This window comes from Ceratotherium simum, chromosome 11 (genome assembly GCF_057802395.1).
Source record: "Ceratotherium simum simum isolate JZ-2026a chromosome 11, ASM5780239v1, whole genome shotgun sequence".
In the NCBI taxonomy this organism is placed as follows: domain Eukaryota; kingdom Metazoa; phylum Chordata; class Mammalia; order Perissodactyla; family Rhinocerotidae; genus Ceratotherium; species Ceratotherium simum.
In genome coordinates this window covers 2,894,245-2,912,408 of record NC_141910.1, presented here as the reverse complement: position 1 = coordinate 2,912,408, position 18,164 = coordinate 2,894,245, and the positions used below count along the sequence as shown (strand labels likewise).

At 47.5% G+C, this 18,164-nt stretch overlaps 2 protein-coding genes across 3 annotated transcripts in view; one reads left to right on the top strand and one right to left on the bottom strand.

Annotated features, from left to right (window-relative positions):
- The window catches only part of DNAH6 (dynein axonemal heavy chain 6), a 271,015-nt gene extending 264,350 nt beyond the window's left edge, over positions 1–6,665 (top strand). Inside the window, exons 76-77 of the mRNA XM_004437202.3 lie at positions 2,807–3,029; positions 6,387–6,665. Of these exons, the coding sequence (XP_004437259.2) occupies positions 2,807–3,029; positions 6,387–6,490 (327 nt within the window). The 3' untranslated portion in view covers positions 6,491–6,665. The remainder of the gene's footprint in view (positions 1–2,806; positions 3,030–6,386) is intronic.
- Positions 6,666–8,640: 1,975 nt separating this feature from the next.
- Positions 8,641–18,164, bottom strand: part of TRABD2A (TraB domain containing 2A) — a 57,058-nt gene continuing 47,534 nt past the window's right edge. Inside the window, exons 5-7 of one of the 2 annotated variants that reach the window (XM_087436496.1) lie at positions 17,708–17,763; positions 10,910–11,170; positions 8,641–9,085 (exon numbers count right to left, since the gene is read on the bottom strand). In XM_087436496.1, the coding sequence (XP_087292622.1) occupies positions 8,777–9,085; positions 10,910–11,170; positions 17,708–17,763 (626 nt within the window). In that variant the 3' untranslated portion in view covers positions 8,641–8,776. Of the gene's footprint in view, positions 9,086–10,909; positions 11,171–17,672; positions 17,764–18,164 lie in introns of both variants that reach the window. The other variant, XM_004437203.3, reaches the window with a different exon arrangement.

The window sequence follows — 18,164 nt, the reverse complement described above, 5'->3', positions numbered from 1 at the left end:
GTGCTAGAGCAATTACTAACATGTCTGCACCACAGTGTTCTCATCTGTAAATGGGGCAGATGCCACTCACCTCAGAGTTGTGGTGCAGTGTAAATGAAACTGCAGATGTCACATGACCAGCTCATGGTGTGCCCATAATAAAAAACTATTATTATCGGCTGAATTTATCTGTGTCATTCATTCAGCTGTCTCCTAGCAGAATTCATATGCTAACTTCATATATTACATAACTAATAGGAATGCACTAAGGAAGCAGTTTAAACTCTTTGCTTGCATAGTTTACTCCCCCTAGAGCAGAGGTTCTCAACGTGTGGTCCCCAGATCAGCAGCATCAGCATCACCGGAGAACTTATTAGAAATGCAAATTCCAAGGACTCATTCCAGACCTACTGAATCAGAAACTCTGGCCTGGGACCCAGAAATCTGTACTTTAACAAGTCCTACAGGAGGTTCTTAGCCCACTAAAGTTTGAGAATTACTGCTCTAGAATATCAGCAATTCTCAACCTGATTGCAGGTTAGAATCACCTGTAGTACTTTTAAAAAATCCCAATGCCCAGGCCACACCCCAATTACATCAGAATCACCCCAATTACATCAGGTATCATTACTTTTTAAAGTTCCCCTAGTGATTCCAGTATACGGCCAGGGATGAGAAACACCACTGCCCGTCTGAGCTGCCCAGCTTAGATGCGCTGAGATATTGATGGGGGAGGGGAGCCTCTACCTCAAAGCACCTGTCCACCCCACGGGCCTTATAAATATAGTTTTCTATATGTGCTATGAAATCAAAGGTCTGCTCCAGATTGCTCCTGCCAATAAAAGATTCACACTAGCCAATCAGTGTAGTTAGGGTTGAGTGGCTTTTACTAAACTTTCCTTAAAATATCATGGTATTAGTAGGAATTGCTCCTGGGTGATTCTGTCAGTATCCACCCCACTCAGATCTGCCTGATCTACTCTTTGTTCTGATTAGCAGAAACACACACAGATGATATTGATCCCATAATCATTGCTTACTCTATGAAATACCGTAACCCCATGTCTCTTAATTGCCTGTATGATAAAATGACACTAAAAAAGCTTACGTCTTTAAGGAAATTTGTTTTAGCATCAAAATATTTTTAAAGGTAAGAGGAAAATAAATTTAGAGATGCACTCCTCATTATTTTGAGAGCCCTGTTAGTCAGGAGGGTGTCCCAGGCCCATGTCAGGAATAACAGGCTACAGGAGGGCAGAACTCCACCCAGGAATGGCAGGCCTCACTGACGCCTTCCAGGATGTTGGCCCTGCTCTGTGCCTGGCATGCTGTATCTGCCACACAGGCTGACTCTGAAGGACAGAAGTTTACAGTGACTCCCGGGGCCTCTGTCCCTCCACCCCACCCCCATTCACACCACATCTCCACTTGGGTCATGTGCACTGAGCCATGACAATGCCTTAGAATCTCTGCCCTCTGTGGAGACCTCAGATTGTATAGCTGGCCCGTCTCCTGGTCCTCCCAGCAAATGTCTGTTAAGAGACTGTGTTCAGACAGCTCTAGGTCTGTTACACACAAGCAAGGCCACTGTTAGCCCATTTGCTGCCTTTCTGCAGTTCAGGACAAGTCACTCCCTCTGGGTGGATGCCCAGGTGGCTCCTATATATGGCTTGGCAAGTGGATAGCAGGGAGGTTTCAGCCTCTACTCAGGCAAATGTACACAAGCGTACGTAGCAGCTCCCAAAACAGGAAGGCCCACAGCACCCAAGAGACAAAGTTCAGGACACCAGAAAGTCAAGACCAGCCAAAAAGAGCTTACCGTCCTTTTATTCCCTATAAAATACTTAGGTCCACACTGGTTGGTCCTCTGCCCGCAGATGTGAAGCTCCAATTATCCAATTATCCAGTATTTGGCCCCAGACCTGACCAAATTCACTCAGTGTTTAAGGAAGGGTAACAAACCCACAATGGGCAGCAATTGTACACCAGTGGTGACATCCAATCACAGGACATAGAAGGTAGAGTCTCTCTCTCACTCTCCCTCTCCCTCTTTCTCCTCTCTCTCCTGTAACAGAAACATTAAAAATCAAGCATAATTTCTTTAAAAAAAAAAAAGGAACTTCCCATAGTCACTCTGCAAACATTATTGCAGATATATAATCTGTCTGCTAGGAGGGCATCCAGATCCTTGAAAGACCTTGCCAAAAAATAAAAGATAATCACAGCCCTCTTATCCCATCTGCTTCCCATGAGAAGGAAAAGGTCATAACATCATGATATTAGATAGTCTGAAGCCCATAAATGGGTTTCCCAGGGATAGCCCCTATTAGACGTCTTGGTGGAGTGTGAGATTTGGTGTCAAACTAAGAAGCAAGTTATTTTACCTTTTATTTTTTTTATTATTATTATTTTTTGTGTGTGTGAGGAAGACCAGCCCTGAGCTAACATCCAATGCCAATCCTCCTCTTTTTTGCTGAGGAAGACTGGCCCTGGGCTAACATCCCCCATGCCCATCTTCCTCCACTTTATGTGGGACGCTGCCACAGCATGGCTTAACAAGCAGTGTGTCGGTGCACCCCCGGGACCCGAACTGGCTACCCTGGGCCGCTGCAGCAGAGCGCGTGCACTTAACCGCTTATGCCACCGGGCCGGCCCCTATTTTACCTTTTAGAGCCTCAGTCTTCTCCTCTCTAGAATGTGAGAAATAACAGCAATCTATAGAGTGGTTCTTAGAATTAACTGATGAGGATGTGAGACATAAGAGATCGCCCACAGCTGCTGATCCCCTTCTCCTCTTCTCACCTTTAAACTTCCGGGTATCTTTCAGTTGCCTTCTCCTGAGGATGGTGTTCTTGTTCATGGAATGTTCATGGATGCTTCTCGATGGGACAATAATGAGATGGTGATAGAAGATGCACTGCCCAGACAAATGAATCCAATGCTGCCTGTGGTGCATTTTGAACCTCAACAAAATTATGAGCCAAGCCCAACACTTTACCACTCCCCACTTTATAAAACAGGGGCCCGGGCAGGAACACTCTCAACCACAGGTGAGGATGTTCTAAAACTGGTACAAATAATGACCCAACACAAACTACAGTCAAAGTCCAAACATGAAGCTGTAATGTGCAAAGGCAGATCTCGGGCCAATTAGCTAGGCTTAAGATGAGGCCACTTATAACATACAAATTTATAAATGCTGTAAATTCTGTTTCTTTGAATACTGAGTGTGGACTGATATTATAAAACTAATGCTTGCTTCTGTTAGTCTAATGAGTAGAAAACAGTGTTTATTGAGCAGTGACTTCTAATTTTAAAGTGATGGACTAAGTAGACACAAAAATCTCTCTGTCTCTCACCAAATCCATTAAGACTCACCACAGAAAAGAGATTTAAGAATAAACTAATAAATGGAATGCCATGCTGCAAAAACGAAATCTGAATGGACCTGAAACTGAGATATAGCCCTGAAAAAAGGAATCAGATAGAAAGCAAGCCATTATCAACAGATAAGCTGAATGCAGCCGGCTAAAGAGTGAACAAAAAGAATGAGCTGAGGAAATCCTTCAAAATACTTCACAATGCAATTTAAAAAAAAAACTGACACTGTGGAAAACCAGAATTTCCAACATTTACTTAGTAGGCAATCTAGAAAGAGAAAGTAGAGAGAATGGAAGAGTGATAATATTTGAAAAAATAATGGCTGATAAGTGTTTCTTCAGTTCTGGGAAATTGAGTCCTCAGATTAAGAGATCTCACAAAGTTGTAGGGATGACTTCTAAAAACATAAACAAATAAACGATCAAATTTTAAAAAGAAACCTAGATATATCAAAGTGATACTTAATATTACCAGAGATAAAATACTCCAAGAGATAAAATGTATTAATATGCTGAAACTAAAATTCTAGAGAAGACAATCAGATTGACATCAAACAGTTCTCACTGTCCACAGTGCATATAAAAAGATAATAGAGAAACATCTTCAAAGGACTGAGGAAAAACAACTTTGAACCAGAACTGCAAATGCAACCAAATTACCATCCAAGAGAGAAGGTGTAATAAAGACAGTCTTGGACATACAAAGGCTCTGAATTAATCACCACTGACTCTCTAATTACAACACACACACTGAATTAAATCTTTAAAAGTTTGACCATAAAAACGATTTTAATAATAATTTGGAACTAAATTTACAAGTGATAGAAATATGGGATGGGGGCAGGGCAGAAAGAACTAAAAAAATTTTCTCATTTGAATGGAGAATATAGATACTGATGATAAATATTTATATTTCTAATAAAATCTGTAGTTAAAGTATGTTCTCTAAGGGTAACATACAGAATAAAACTAAAATAGACACTCGTATCACATGCCTTGATCTCCCACTCCCATGACAGATCTAAAAAAGTATTCACAGGTATTTTTTTTAATTAATAATGGTATGTACAAGTTTTTGTGTGGACATATGCTTTTATTTATCGTGGATAAATATCTAGGAGTGGAATGACTGGATCATAGTGGTAGGTATATGTTTAACTTTTTAAGAAACAGTTTTCCAAAGTGGCCATTTAACATTCCCACCAGCAGTGTATGAGGGTTCTAGTTCCTCTACAGCCTCACCACCACTTAGTATGATTAATCTTTTTAATTTTAAATGATAGATGGATAATAGTGGTATCTCATTGTGGTTTTCATTTGCATTTCCCTAATAACTAATGCCATTGACCATCTTTTTCTTGTGATTATTTATATCTTCTCTGATGAAGTGTCTGTTCAAATCTTTTGCCCATTTTTTAATTGAGTCATTGTCTTATGATTGACTAAAATTCCAACAGGAACTCTGTCTTTCTGGCAAGAGGAACCAAGAAAAGGTAGTAATTAAAACAATGCTGCCCTGGCACAAGACTCAACAAATGGATCAAATGCACTAGAGAGCCCAGCAACACACTGTGCATATGTAGGAACTTGACATATAATAGCAGCATCATTTAAAACTGGTCAGGAACAGAGAACTTATTCCACAAATGGTGCTGGGACAACTGGTTATACCAAACTTAGATCCTTATCTCATATCACATACAAAAATTAAGATGGATGGATTCTATAGACTTAATCATCACTAAATTTTAAAATTATTAACCCTAATGAAATAATGGCTCTTAGTAATAATCAATGGCTGCTAATATCCCAAAAAAGAAAAGCAATCAGACATATGGTGCTTCCTAATGGAAGTACACAGCACCTATGAAGTATTCTTACCAAAAATCTCAAACTGAATGTGATCACACCTCTAACTCTAACTAGCACTTTACAAGGATAGAGGAACATGTTTAAAATTACCACAAAGATGCTGTCATCAAAATACAGACTCTGAGAAACTTTACAGGACACACAGCCTGGTTTTTTCAACCAATATATTACAAGCGGGTGGCAAAAGGAACAGAGGCGGAAGCTACCAATTGAAAGAGATTTAAGAGAGACATCACTGTTGCAAGGTCTGAACCTTATTTGAATCCTGAATCAAACTAATGGTTAAATATATATATACACTGCATATGTACTATAAAATGTCACTCAAGCACCTGCCAAGGCACCATGTAGGAAATGGCATACAAAGGTAAGGAGGGAGGAGATACAGGCGTTCTCATTCTCTGCTGGAAACACCACCACCTTCCCAACTTCCACACAGTTGGGGTTTGCTATGAATGAAGTGCCATAAATGCAACTCCCATCTTGAGGACAGGACCCTTCTTCTCACCCTGGTCCTGGCCCCCTCGCGCAGGCCCACAATGAAGAAACTACAAAAGTAACCTCTTAATCCTGATGTCCCAGAACTGAGAACAAAATACCTGTGATTGTGCTTAGTCATCTCAGGAGCCCCAGTGCCTAACTGCAGGGTGCAACAAAGGATGGATGGATGGATGGATGGATGGATGGATGGATGGATGGAGGATGGATGGATGGAGGATGGATGGATGGAGGATGGATGGATGGAAGATGGATGGATGGAGGATGGATGGATGGATGGATGGATGGATGGATGGACAAACGGACAAACAGATGGACGAATGAATGGATGCCCAACCTACCAACTGCATCCTGAGTCCCATTAAAAGCTCAGACCTGAATCCTACTAGTCCAATGTCCCCAGAGTCAAAGAGCAGAGAACTTGAAACATACTTCATAAGGTTACACAAAGTCTAAGCTGGACAGGTCCTAAAGGATCATTTGTTGTAACATCTTCATTTTATAGAGCATAAAACTGAAATCTGTACTATTTGCCCACCATCTTTAGAGGCAGAGTCTGGTCTGGAACCAAGGTGTCTTGACTCCTAGTACAGTGCTCTTGTATCAAGGGCTTCTTCTTTAACTAATGACCCTTTTTTTTCCTGTATCCTTAACTAGGTCATTCAACCAACTTTGTGGTGACCATCCTTTTACCCTCCAAGCGGTCCAAAGACTACTGGATTGCGAAGGGATCAGCTTTGCTCTGCCAGCTGAATGAGTGAAAAGGTACCATCTGCTGAAAAAGAAGTGGGCCAGAGATCTTTCCTGATGGGGGAAAAAGATGCATAACTTATATGTGAGCAAAACAGTGTTACTTCTAATCTGGCTTAAGGGTAGTAAGTGTGGCTTTTATTTCTCCTATAACCTAAAATAAAGTGTCTAAGTTTTTCTTTCTGTTGGTAATTCAAGCCCTGATGTGAAAGCAGTGGGTTCGGTGCCCACCTCTCAAACCCGCTCCTCCTCCCCCATGTGAGAGCCAGGCAACTTCCACTCAGTAGCCTGGGGGCTCCTAGGCAGAGTCAGAACCCAGCACTTCCTCATATGAAAGGCCTGGTATACACTTCAGTCACATGGCGCCGGTGCTTCCATTTCTAGACCAGATCAAGGCTCGGAGCCCAACTCATGGGAACCTGATGCAGTGTCAGCACCAACTGGGAGCCAACGAGCAGGATAACAAGACCTTGGCCCACGGTGCCAGTGCCTCCGCTCTGTGGGGCTGTGCTTCCACCAAAGTGCAGGCCGGTACTGCCCCAGTGAGAGGAATTTTCTCCTTCCACTTGAGGATGATGCTGTGTGAAAACTGGCCAGGTGCATTTGAGCTCCTGCCCCCAGTAGAGGTTGTTGGGTCAGTGCCAAGATGGAGCAACCACTGTGACAAACTATTTTATGTCAGCCCTGCCAACGAGAGTCTGTCTGCTTCCTTGGCCATAACATGAGCCAAGAAACTGGGAACTGCCCAGCTAGGATATGGGCCTCTGCAGAAAGCCACACCACCCCTACAGACAGTTGGAAGAACTAGGACAGCCACAGTAATCTTACTCACCCATTTTACCTCCACTTCCCCACCTTCATCCCCATACCCATCAAAGTTAAGAACAGACTGAAGTCACAGAGAAGCAGGGAGCACTTCTATTAGACTGAGTTCGGTGAAGGAATCAGAAACTACTGTTGGTGCTTCACACAGGAACAGGTGTTTACCAAGCCGTGGGAATGGCTACAGCTGCAGAAGGCAGAGGGCTGACATTAGGCACCACAGAAAGCTGCAGAAAACTGTACAACTCGCAACTACACCAGGCTCGTAAAGCAGATGACTAAACAGTGGGATGCAGGGCGAGCCTGGCCACTGCACAAACTTGTGTCTGCTGAAGCCTGCACATACCTACCATCACTACTGAATAAAAAGGTCTTCTGCCCCCTCTGCCTTCTAAATCTCACATAACTGTATCTCATTAGGAGAATCTCAATCATAGCAGCAAGGGAATCCGGGAAAGTCTATCCTCCTACCCCTGCAATTCAGGGGGGGCAGAATGGAGCAGAGGGGGTGGACATGGATCCTGAGTGCCATCACACCACCTTTCAGTGAGACGCCAAAGATCTTCTGGGCCCTGGAAATACTGAGAATAACCCCACAAGAAAGTCTCTGGAAAGGAAGGGAAGGCCACAGAGCTGCAAACCCAGGCAATCAAGCTTACCCTAAACTAGATTAGGAACAAACACATCTACTTCTTATCAGCCCCACCCAAGTCCTGGGCAGACCCTCTGGGTTGTGAGCTGCTCAGAGGCCCAGGAAGACCATAAGGAAATCTTGCCACAGGTGGGAGACCCTGGTCTAGAACCACAATGGGAGCGGGCGGGTCGGGGGGCGGTTGGAGATTAGCTGGGCAGGGCTAAAAGTTCCCATTTCAGACTGAACTGAGGTAGTTCTACTCTTAGTCATTTTATATAGAGACTCCCCATAAGATTTCATTTGGAAAAGACATAGACATATAAATAATAAATAAATAACAAGACAGGACGGGGGAGCGTCTGAAAACCACTTCCTTGCACAGCACCTCTGACAAAGCCTGCCCACCTGCCCAGTCTTCAGCACGTCGGTGAGACGCCCTCACACATTCTACGTAATGAAAGCCTTGTCAGTGCAGGAAGCACCCTATTCACCAGCCCTTGAAGAGAGAGGAGCAGAACAAAGCTCCCACAGCCTACTGACGCCCCTGCATCCAGAACCAGGAGTGAACAGGAAGAAGAGTCGCGTGAGGGAAAAAACGGTCAGGATCCAAAGTTGCAGGGAGGCCCAGGAGTGAAGCAGTGACAGTATTCAGAGGGTGTGAGCAAGAGTTGTTTGCCTGATATATATACATTGTGGGGAAAAGTCTACATGAAAAAAAGTATTATTTTCATATATTTCATTTACAATTAATTATTTTCATACAACTCATTATGTTACAAAACTGTACACCTACCCCAAGCATTGTCGGATAACCCAAAGTCATTCCTTGGAAAGAGAAGAATCAACTTTTATTCTGAGTCTCTTCTCCTGGGTTGGGCCTATCAAGGCCAAACCAGAGTGTGGAGTACAGGAATGGCCGTCCTTCAAGTCCAAGGGGTCGGGGTCTTGGACTGGCTTCTCTAGTTGTCACAGGAGGAGTGTCTCTGTTTGGAAAGCCAGCACCAGCACCCAGAACACAGGAGTCCAGAGAGACAGGCAGGCACTGCTGGCCACCATCTGGCTGTGGTGGGAATGCCCTTGGCGAGGGAGCCGCAGCTCGGCAGCAATGTGCCTGTCCATAATAGGGACCTGGAGTTGTGGGACCACAGCACTAGGAGGCAAAGAAAAAGACAGAGTCTCAGGGCACAGCAGGAGCCACGGGATACTCCAAGGCCCCCAAACGCCCACACAGCTTCTTTTCATCTCCCTACTTCAAAGACAGGAATGGATCTTAGTATGTTAATAGGTTTCCTGTGTCTTTGGCCCACGTTACCACTGCTAGAACAAAACCAAATAATACGGCGTTAAGACTAGCACACCGGGCAACCCTCCCCTGGCTATTTGGTTCTTGGTCCAAGGATTATTAAAACTCTAGGTGTAAGAAGGCCCAACTCAGATTTGCTTATCATTAGCCTCTGAGCAATCTCAGGCAGGGACTCTCCTCACTGACCACAGACCGCACAGCCCAGCCATAAGGAGTCCTTCCTGGGTCTCTGGCTGCCTCCCCTTCCCCAGCTCAGGTCTGGTGTGACTACCATGCAGTCATCGCAGGTCAAGACAGAACAAGCTGAGGGGCCCATGACCTCAGGCTCACCTGGCCCTTTCAGCTCAGCTCAGGTGTAAAGTGCCCAACTCCATGGCCCCCTTGAAAGGAAATGGCTCAGACTGAAAAAGTACTAACAGGTCAATTTAATCCTCCATCAATGAAGGATGGTTGAGAAGCCACCCTGAGTCAGGCACCATGGGGAGCACGGACACCAACAGGATCTGTCCCTGTTCTCCAGGTCCCATTTGGCTGCCAGCTTCTGTCCATTTAAAAATGCAAAGCCCACAGCACATCAGACGCCTGCTTCAAACCTTTCAGTGGCTCCCTACTTCCCTCAGCATGAGACTCTCAGTCACTCCACCCCGTTTACCTTTCTGGACCCCCATCTCACCCCACTCCCCCTTGACCTCCCAGGCTCCAGCCAGAATTACTTTATCTAGGTTTAACATGCTCACTCTCCACGCCAGGCTTTTATACTGTTCCCTTTGCTTGGAACTCCTTCCCCTCCTTGTTCAGTAGTTCACTCATTCATTCAACATTTATTATGAGGCACCTACACAGGCACTGGATCCCTGAATCTCCTGATCCAGACTCAGAACCTCTACTCATTGAGCTCTACTTTGTCAGGCTTCTGTTCAGCATTAGCCAAAAGGTCCCCTCTCTGGCTTCCTCCCTAGATTGTAAGCGCCGTGAAGGCAGAGGGCCAGTGTCCGTCTGGTTCATGCCAAAGTCACAGCACCCAACACAACAGCAGGCACACAGGAGAAACTCAGTAAGTTTGGGTTGAATTGAATTGGATCCTAGATCCCAGGCCTCTCCAGTGTAGTTCTTCTGGCAGCCTTATGCCCTGCAGACCAGGCTGGGTCATCACCTTTGGCTCCTCTATCCACCTCTTAGGCATCTCGAAGAGTGTACATTCTGCGGTCACCACCTCCCTGTAATATATAGGGGCTGAACAAGCCCGTTCCTACAGAGCTGCTTCCAGCTCTGCAAAACTGTGAAATTCTCCCTGATCTGCGGTGGAGAGAGGGCTGGCAAATTAAGTTCTTTACAACCGTTATTCCAGCCTCATTCTACCTTTAACAGACCCATCCATGTCCCCCTCCCCACAACCATTTGTTCTTTAACAGAGATAAACATGTTGGCCTTACCCTGGCTTGACGCAACTACCTTTGCTCTGGATTCATCTCTATCACAGCGGCCAGAAGACCGGCGCCCAGGGCCGTGAGTAAAGGAAAGGCTGCTCCATGAGGAGGGTGCTCATCCCTACCAGAGCCCTGAACCTCCACCGCATAAGCAGGGTGACGGGCATTTGTAGGCTGCTCCCCACACCTGCTCCCGGGGTGAGGACGGATACCACTGTCCATCAGCCCAACCCACCCGCCTCACCTCTCTTCCAGTCGGACCCACAGGTCGCTGAACTGCCCGAGCTTCTGCCTCCGCTGCGGCCTCCTCCGCTTTTTCCGGAACTTCCTCTCTGCCTCCCCGGGCTGCTCGGCACTTCCGGGCAGGGACACGTGGGTTGGCAACAGTGAGTGCACCGCAGACCCAGCTTCCAGTACCAGCACTTCCGGGGCGGGCACTTCCGGAGCAAAGATGGCTGAGGAGGCGGGCTGCGATGAGGGAGACGAGGGACTTGTACTCTTCTTTCTGTAAATAGGGGTGAAAGGAAGATGAAATTGGAGGACGGTCACACATTATGGCGCCTCCCCCACCCCTAAGGCTCAAGACCTCACAACAGGCGGGTAATGTTCAAGTTCAAGCCGGCTAGGGACGGCAGGGTTCTGGAAGCCACCTCCAGAATTGATCACTTTTACACCTTTATTTCTCCCTCACATACCTCACTGTAGTCTCTCCAAATCCCCTAGCCCTGAGGAGGAAATACAAGATTTCTAACTGTCCTTCCCTAACAATGGGTCACCTCTGTCTAGAAAGTCACTGAAAATTACAGCATATAAAAAGAGGTGAAAAATGTTTAAATGCCATTTACTTAGAACGACTGAAGTAGCCCTTAACCCTGTTAATCCCTCCTGTACCCTTATAAGGGCTCTACTCAGAAAGAGGCTCTTTGGCCGCTGGTAGCCGCCTCATCCCCAGTGAAGGACTGCCGGTGTTCACAGGGCTGGCTTTTAACCACCTTATGCCGGGTCAGACCATAAACCATCTTCCCCAAAGGGAACATATGTTTTTCACCACTAATAAGAAACTCAAACTTGCTTCTAGTTTTCCCTAAAGGTGACTATAGTTCCCCAAAAGTCTCTTTGGGCCTGGAAGTGAGGAAATAAGCCATTAGGAAGACCAAATTTCTTCCTACAACAGGACTTTTGTCAAGGGTTTGGTTGGGGGGCAGGTCAGTAAGAGAAGAATCCTAGCCGCTAGAGGTCAATCCCATTGTCTCCTAATGTAGGCAGTGACGGGCCTGAAGCTCCATCTGCCTGAGGAAGGGGAGCAGTGATGTGCCATGTGCATCCTCCAACAATGTGGCTGCAGCAGACCAGCTTATGTAAGAACTCAATGGCTCTGCTCTGATTCAGCCTTAATGAAACACCCACCTGCTAAAAGTTGGCCTTGGTTCTAACCCACAACCTGACAGTACCCAAAATGTCAGTTAGTATCCATGGGCCTGTATGAGGAAGGGAGGAGGTGTAAGAGATAGAGAATGAAGAAGGGGAAGACCCAGGTTTGGCAGAAAAAAGGTAAAAGAAGGGAATTTCTCAAATGGCAAAGAAAGAAAAAAGGCCCCTACTCTGAACCTGAGGCTGGAACTCCTGAAACAGATAGTCATAGTTAGAAGGCCCTGGAGGACAGAACCTGCCAGATTCATCACTGTTTCCAGAGCCCAGCACAATGCCTGGCACATAAGTGTGACACCGCTTAGATGCACCTTTTCATTCTACCAACAAAGAAACTGGGGTCTACAGAGGAAAAGGGTCCCACGTAAGGCGCTCCAAGCTTTTGGTGGCTTTCTAGAGGATTCAGGAGCAGATGGTCTGGCACCCCCCAATACTAGGCCCTCTGCCATAGCAGAGATTACATCTGTGTCATCCTTGACTGCCATATAACCCAAATAGGTCCTGGTACACAGTAGGCACTCAGAAAATTCTGTTGCTTTTACTTAGCAAGGAACATGGACTCAAACTCACTAGGGCTGGGCTCTGTGGCTTCTAGCACAGCTTCTGTGCCCCACAGTGGGGCAAATCACAGCTTTGGTTCTGTTCAACTCACAACAGACACAAGAAGACCTCAGCCCAGTTACTCCAGGCCGTGAAAGCCAAGGCTTGAGAACCAAGTTAATAACCCTTGGGAGTTGGGGGGGAGGGTTATCCAGAAGAAATTAACTTTACTCCTCCTGCTTTTTATCTTCCTCATATTGCAGAGCTGAGATGTCCTGGGGAAACATAACACCCACTTTTCAGTTGAGGAAACAGGACTGACTTGCCCAAAGTCCCAGGAAAACAAACTGACTTGCGCAAAGTCCCAACAAGGATTCAGTGCCATTTTCAAATAACAATCATTGTTGAGATTTTTTTCAGGTTATAACGCTAATCCATTCTCACTGTAGAAAATATGGAGAATATAGATTAGTGTCACTGTCATCTCCAGGGAGAGATCCTACAGACAGATGCTCACACAGGCTCAGACACAGGCTTAAGGGTCCCAAGGGCTGTAGGGGTAGCTGCTTCTCTGCCAGGAACAGAAAATTCCAGCTGCTGAGCACACCCCAATCCATCCCAGAGCTTTTGGGCTGACCTAAGCATCTATCACAGGTTCAGGTTCTAGGTTACCATGTTTTGGTCCTTCTGAATTCCCTCTAGAGACTCATGAAGCCTAGGCCTATGGTCATTTTGGTCACAATATAGGACTATCTTGTTGTGCTGACAGACTGCTTGTCCCCTGCCTACATTTCACATAGTCTGCATACTCCATGGAAGTTTCCAAGACAGAAACACCATGGCTGACATGGCCTCTCTCCTGGGCACACATCCACTGAAGGACATGTGGTATCCAAGACAGAGCCCAGGTTTGGAAACTTGGGCAAGATAATTAGCCTTTCTGAGCCTCTGCTGCTTCTGTAAAGTTGACGTATCTCACCTGGTTGCTGTGAGGATTAAAACAGCCCGTGCACGACAATTCACACAAGGTTGAGCACACAGTATGCACTCCACATGCATTCCCCTTTCTCCAGTCCCTCTATCTAGAGCTAAGTGACTTTGTATGTACCCCAGCAGGGCTGACCGGAACCTTGGAGCACCCCACTGTGTAGTAAAGGGACATTTGCCAGATTCTCATTGGTATCTGTGGTAGGCAGAATAATGACCCCCAAGGATGTCCACGTCATAATCCCCAGAACCTGTGAATATGTTGCCTTACTTGGTAAAAGGGATTTTGCAGATGTGATTAAGGACCTTGAGATGGGAGATTATCCCAGACTATCTGGGTGGGCCCAATGTAATCACATGGGCCCTTAAAACTAGAGAACCTTTCTGTAGTCAGTGGGAGATGTAACTATAGAATAATGGTCAGAGATGCAATGTCACTGGCTTTGAAGATGGAGGAAGGGGCCACAAGCCAAGGAATGTGAGCAGCCTCTATAAACTGGAAAAGGTGAGTGAACAGATTCTCCCCTAGAGCCTCCAGATGGGACTGCAGCCCTACCAACATCTGATTTCAGCCCAATGCGACCTGTGACAGACTTCTGATCTACCTAACTCTAAGATAATAAATCTGTGTTGTTTGAAGTCACTGAGTTTATGGTAATTTGTTATGGCAACGAAAAAAAACTAATACAGCATCCATTATCCTGGGAAGGGAGGGGGTGGCCTAAATCCTCAGGATCAGCCCAACATGACCCCCATCCCTTCCTCCTCTCTGCCGAGGAAAGGGCAGCTTCACAGCCAGGAGCATTTCCAGTGTATTCCAGCCTGCTGACAGGTGGAGGGTAGTGGCTGCCAGTTGCCCTCCCCTCACCCCAACATATACCCTCCTTTCTGTCTTCCTAATACTGGCCTACCCAAGACCCAGGGGGCTGGTGGGCCTGGAGTAAGCTAAGTCACCAGTTAGCAGCCGTCCTGCCCCCACACACACCAGCCTGCCCCAGATCCAAGTTCCACATGATTAAAACCATCCCTCAAGGATTATCACATAGCTGCTGAGGAGGGGAAGAAGGAATCAGGTCTCTCCACAACCACGGCCCTGGTCCTCACCAACCCCTTCACTGTGGGCATTTCCTCTGCTCTGGGCCCTTAGCCCTAGCTCCTCCTTCTCCTCAAACAGGAGCTCCTTTGCAGACATCATGCTCCTTCACCTCCCCTAGGAGCACTGCAGGCAAGCTCACCACTAAAAACTCTCAGATGCGACGTAATGGAGCACATACTGTGCGCCAGGTGTCAGGACGGCTACTGCAGAAGCACAGCCAGACTGCTTGGGATCATGCAAGAGGCTGAACCCAGGCTGGGGCAGTGAGGGAGGAGCAGTGAGGAAGGGGTAGCATTTGCGCCAGATCTTACAGATTCTGATAGAATTAGGGGTAGGGGCAGTGAATGAGTCCCTGGCAGAGCACACTGCATGGACAGAGATGAAGGGGCTGAGAAATAAAAAGCAGAGGAGAAAAGGCAGAGAGAGAAGGGTCGTGCAGGCAGAGGGGCTGAACTGTATCCTGACTCTGATTAGCTAGGTGACCGTTCACAGTTTCTTCATCAGTAAAGAAGAAGACACACCTACCTCACAGGCTGGTGTTGAGGGTTAACCGAGAGTCCATGTGAACCGGCTACCACCTGACAATCGATCAATAAATGATCTTTCCCTCCCCTGGGAAGTGTGGACAGCCCAGTGTGATGACAGCACTGGTTCTCAGCCCTCACTGTGCATCAGAAGCTCATGGATTCCTAACCTCTCTTCCCTCAGGGGCAGGCGTCAGCGTTAGAGCAGAATTATGAAGCCTGGGAACAACCATCAACACACACACATATACACATATATACAAATACACACACATACACACACACACACACAGACACACACACACTCTCCCAGGCAGGGCCCTCTCCAGCACCCCAAGGATAGTGTACCAAACCCCAGCCCAGTGAGTCAGCCTGGGGCTGGGCGCTGAGAAGGGATCAGCGGGCCCAGCCCATCCTGCTTTCCAGGAGCACACAGTCCAATGGGTGAGGGAAGACCCACAGTCCCCCTAAAACAAGCAGAGAACCACTAAGGGCTGGGTTCTCCCTTCAGAGCCAAAGAAGAACAGGAGGGAGAGATGGATGGAGTCCTGAACAGTCAGCAGAGCTGACCGAAGGAGAGGCAGGATTTTCCCAGTCAGGGGGAGGAGGGGAGGGCACTTCAGACAGAGTGAAGAGCATTAGCAAAGGAGGAGAGGCAGCGAGGAGGACAGAGGCTTTCTGATACAAGAAGCCTATCCGTGCTGGAACAAGGTAGAGTCTGGGTGCCAAGACATCAGCATGAAGACAGTGGACTTTGGAAGAAAACAATAAGAAATCACTGAAGGTTTCTGAGTAAGGGACACTTGCAAGATTAGTCCCACAGAAAGGTAGAGACGGGACCAGAGGGCAACAGCCATGGGAATGGAGAAGAGAGCAAATCCGAGAGATACTTTAATGGAGGAAACGGGAGGCCTGGTGAAGGTGAAAAAGGAGAAGTCTCGGGCGAGGGCTTTTGTAAGCTAGAAAGTGCTATGTGAAGAACTGTTATTATTGACACACTGAATGTAGGGTGTGGAGAGAGGTGGGGGACAAGACAAGCCCAGGGTGTAGCCAAGATTTCACGATGAGAGGGAGACTGGGAGATTCATGGCTTCTGGGATGGAAACCGGACTCCCAGGGAGGACCCTCTGGTGTAAGGGCATAGGGAGAGGAGTCGGCTTGAGACAGCATGAAGTGAAGGGTCTTCCGAAGAGAGAGAGGGCACTCAGAGAAGGGCAGCCATCAGGCAGACACGACAGCTGGACCCCCTCTCTATCTCCTCAGCAGAGGGGACAGGCATTTCCCTCCTGGAGTACTCCCTCTCACTACAGCTGAGATCTCTGCCGAGAGGGGGCACTGCTGACCACGATCTGGAGAGAGTGGGGGCAAGAGGAATGGAGGGTGTGCTATGGACTGAATTGTGTCCCCCTAAAATTCATATGTTGAAGCCCTAACACCCAGTTCCTCAGAATGTGACTGCATTTGTAGATAGGGCCTTCAAAGAGGTGATTAAGTCAAAATGAGGCCGTGAGGGTGGGGTCCTAATCCAATCTGACTGATGTCCTTATAAGAAGAGAAACTTGGGACTCAGAGACACTAGGATTGTGTGCAGGTGGAGGAAAGACCTCAGGAGAAACCAACCCTGCCCGCACCTTGATTTTGGACTTCTGGCCTCCAGAACTGTGAAAAAATAAATTTCTGTTGTTTCAGCTGCCCAGTCTGTGGTATTTTGCTATGGCAGCCCGAGCAAACAAGTATAGAGGGGGAGGGAAGGGCCACCTTGTACCCACTAGGACTGGAAAGGGGGCAGAAGATTAGCAGGGAGGCCAGAGTGGGGTCAGCAGCATTGCTGAGGAGTGGGGTCTGGGCCTCCTGAGTTCTTTACAGAAGGGTCCACAGGGCCAGAGGGCGGCTCTGAATAAAAAATGAGAAACAGACCTGGGGGAAAAAACACTCAGAGAAAGCGAGGGGGCCTTGCTCCTGCCCCCGAGATGGGTCTGACAGGCACTCCCTGCTCCTCCAGCCCCTCTGACCCTATGTTATGACTGATCCCACCATCTGCCTCCCTAAACTTCACAAATGCCCAGGTCAAAGGGCACTAAGCATGATGCCTAATCACCCCTCCTGGGGCCCCAGGACCATGGAGCAACCTTCCCTCACTTTCTTTTCTGCCCCCAGCACTGCTGAGGAAAAGGCCAGTGTGGCCTCTGCTGCCCAAAGTGCCCAGGCAGACAACCCATGTCTGACACAGGCCTGGCCACAATGGGATGCCAGCTGAGCTGGATGCCGAGTGTCCATTTAGTGGCCATTTCTCCCAGGCCTGGGGGTAATGGCCGTGCTGGGGCCCTCTGGAGCCCCTCAGGATACAGCCCATCCTGGCGCCCAGGCAGCCCTGTGAGGGTCTCGGCTCCCCTAGCAGCCCCCCAACCGGGATAGAAGCATAGGAAGGTTACTTGTTGATGGGCCGTCCAGCAGGGGCGTGTTCTACCTCATAGCCCTCGCGCCGCAGAACATCAAGCACTGTGTTGTTGCCCATGAAATGACCTGCAGAAAGAAAAACGATCAGAACTGCGCCAGCTCTCGTGAGCACTAAACATACCCCCCAAACACACACTCCAGAGCAAAGAAATAACCCTGCCAACCCCTTCCCTTCTGTCCAGCCAAGTGTAGTTCCCGAGAGCTCCGCAATTGGGCCCCCAACAGCCATGCAAGGCAGGCAGGGCGGGAGAAGCAGTGTTTCAGAGATGAGGACACTGAGGATCAGAACGGTGCAGTGAGCTGGCCGGAGTCACACAGCTAAGGGGAGAACCTGGACACCAAATCCCAACCTTCCACCTCTGAATCCAGTGCTAACAGCCCTGACCATTCTCATTCAGATAACCCAACCACCTCTCAGACCCACACCCCCTTCTGTCCTACACACAGTTATAAATGCCCAACAAAAA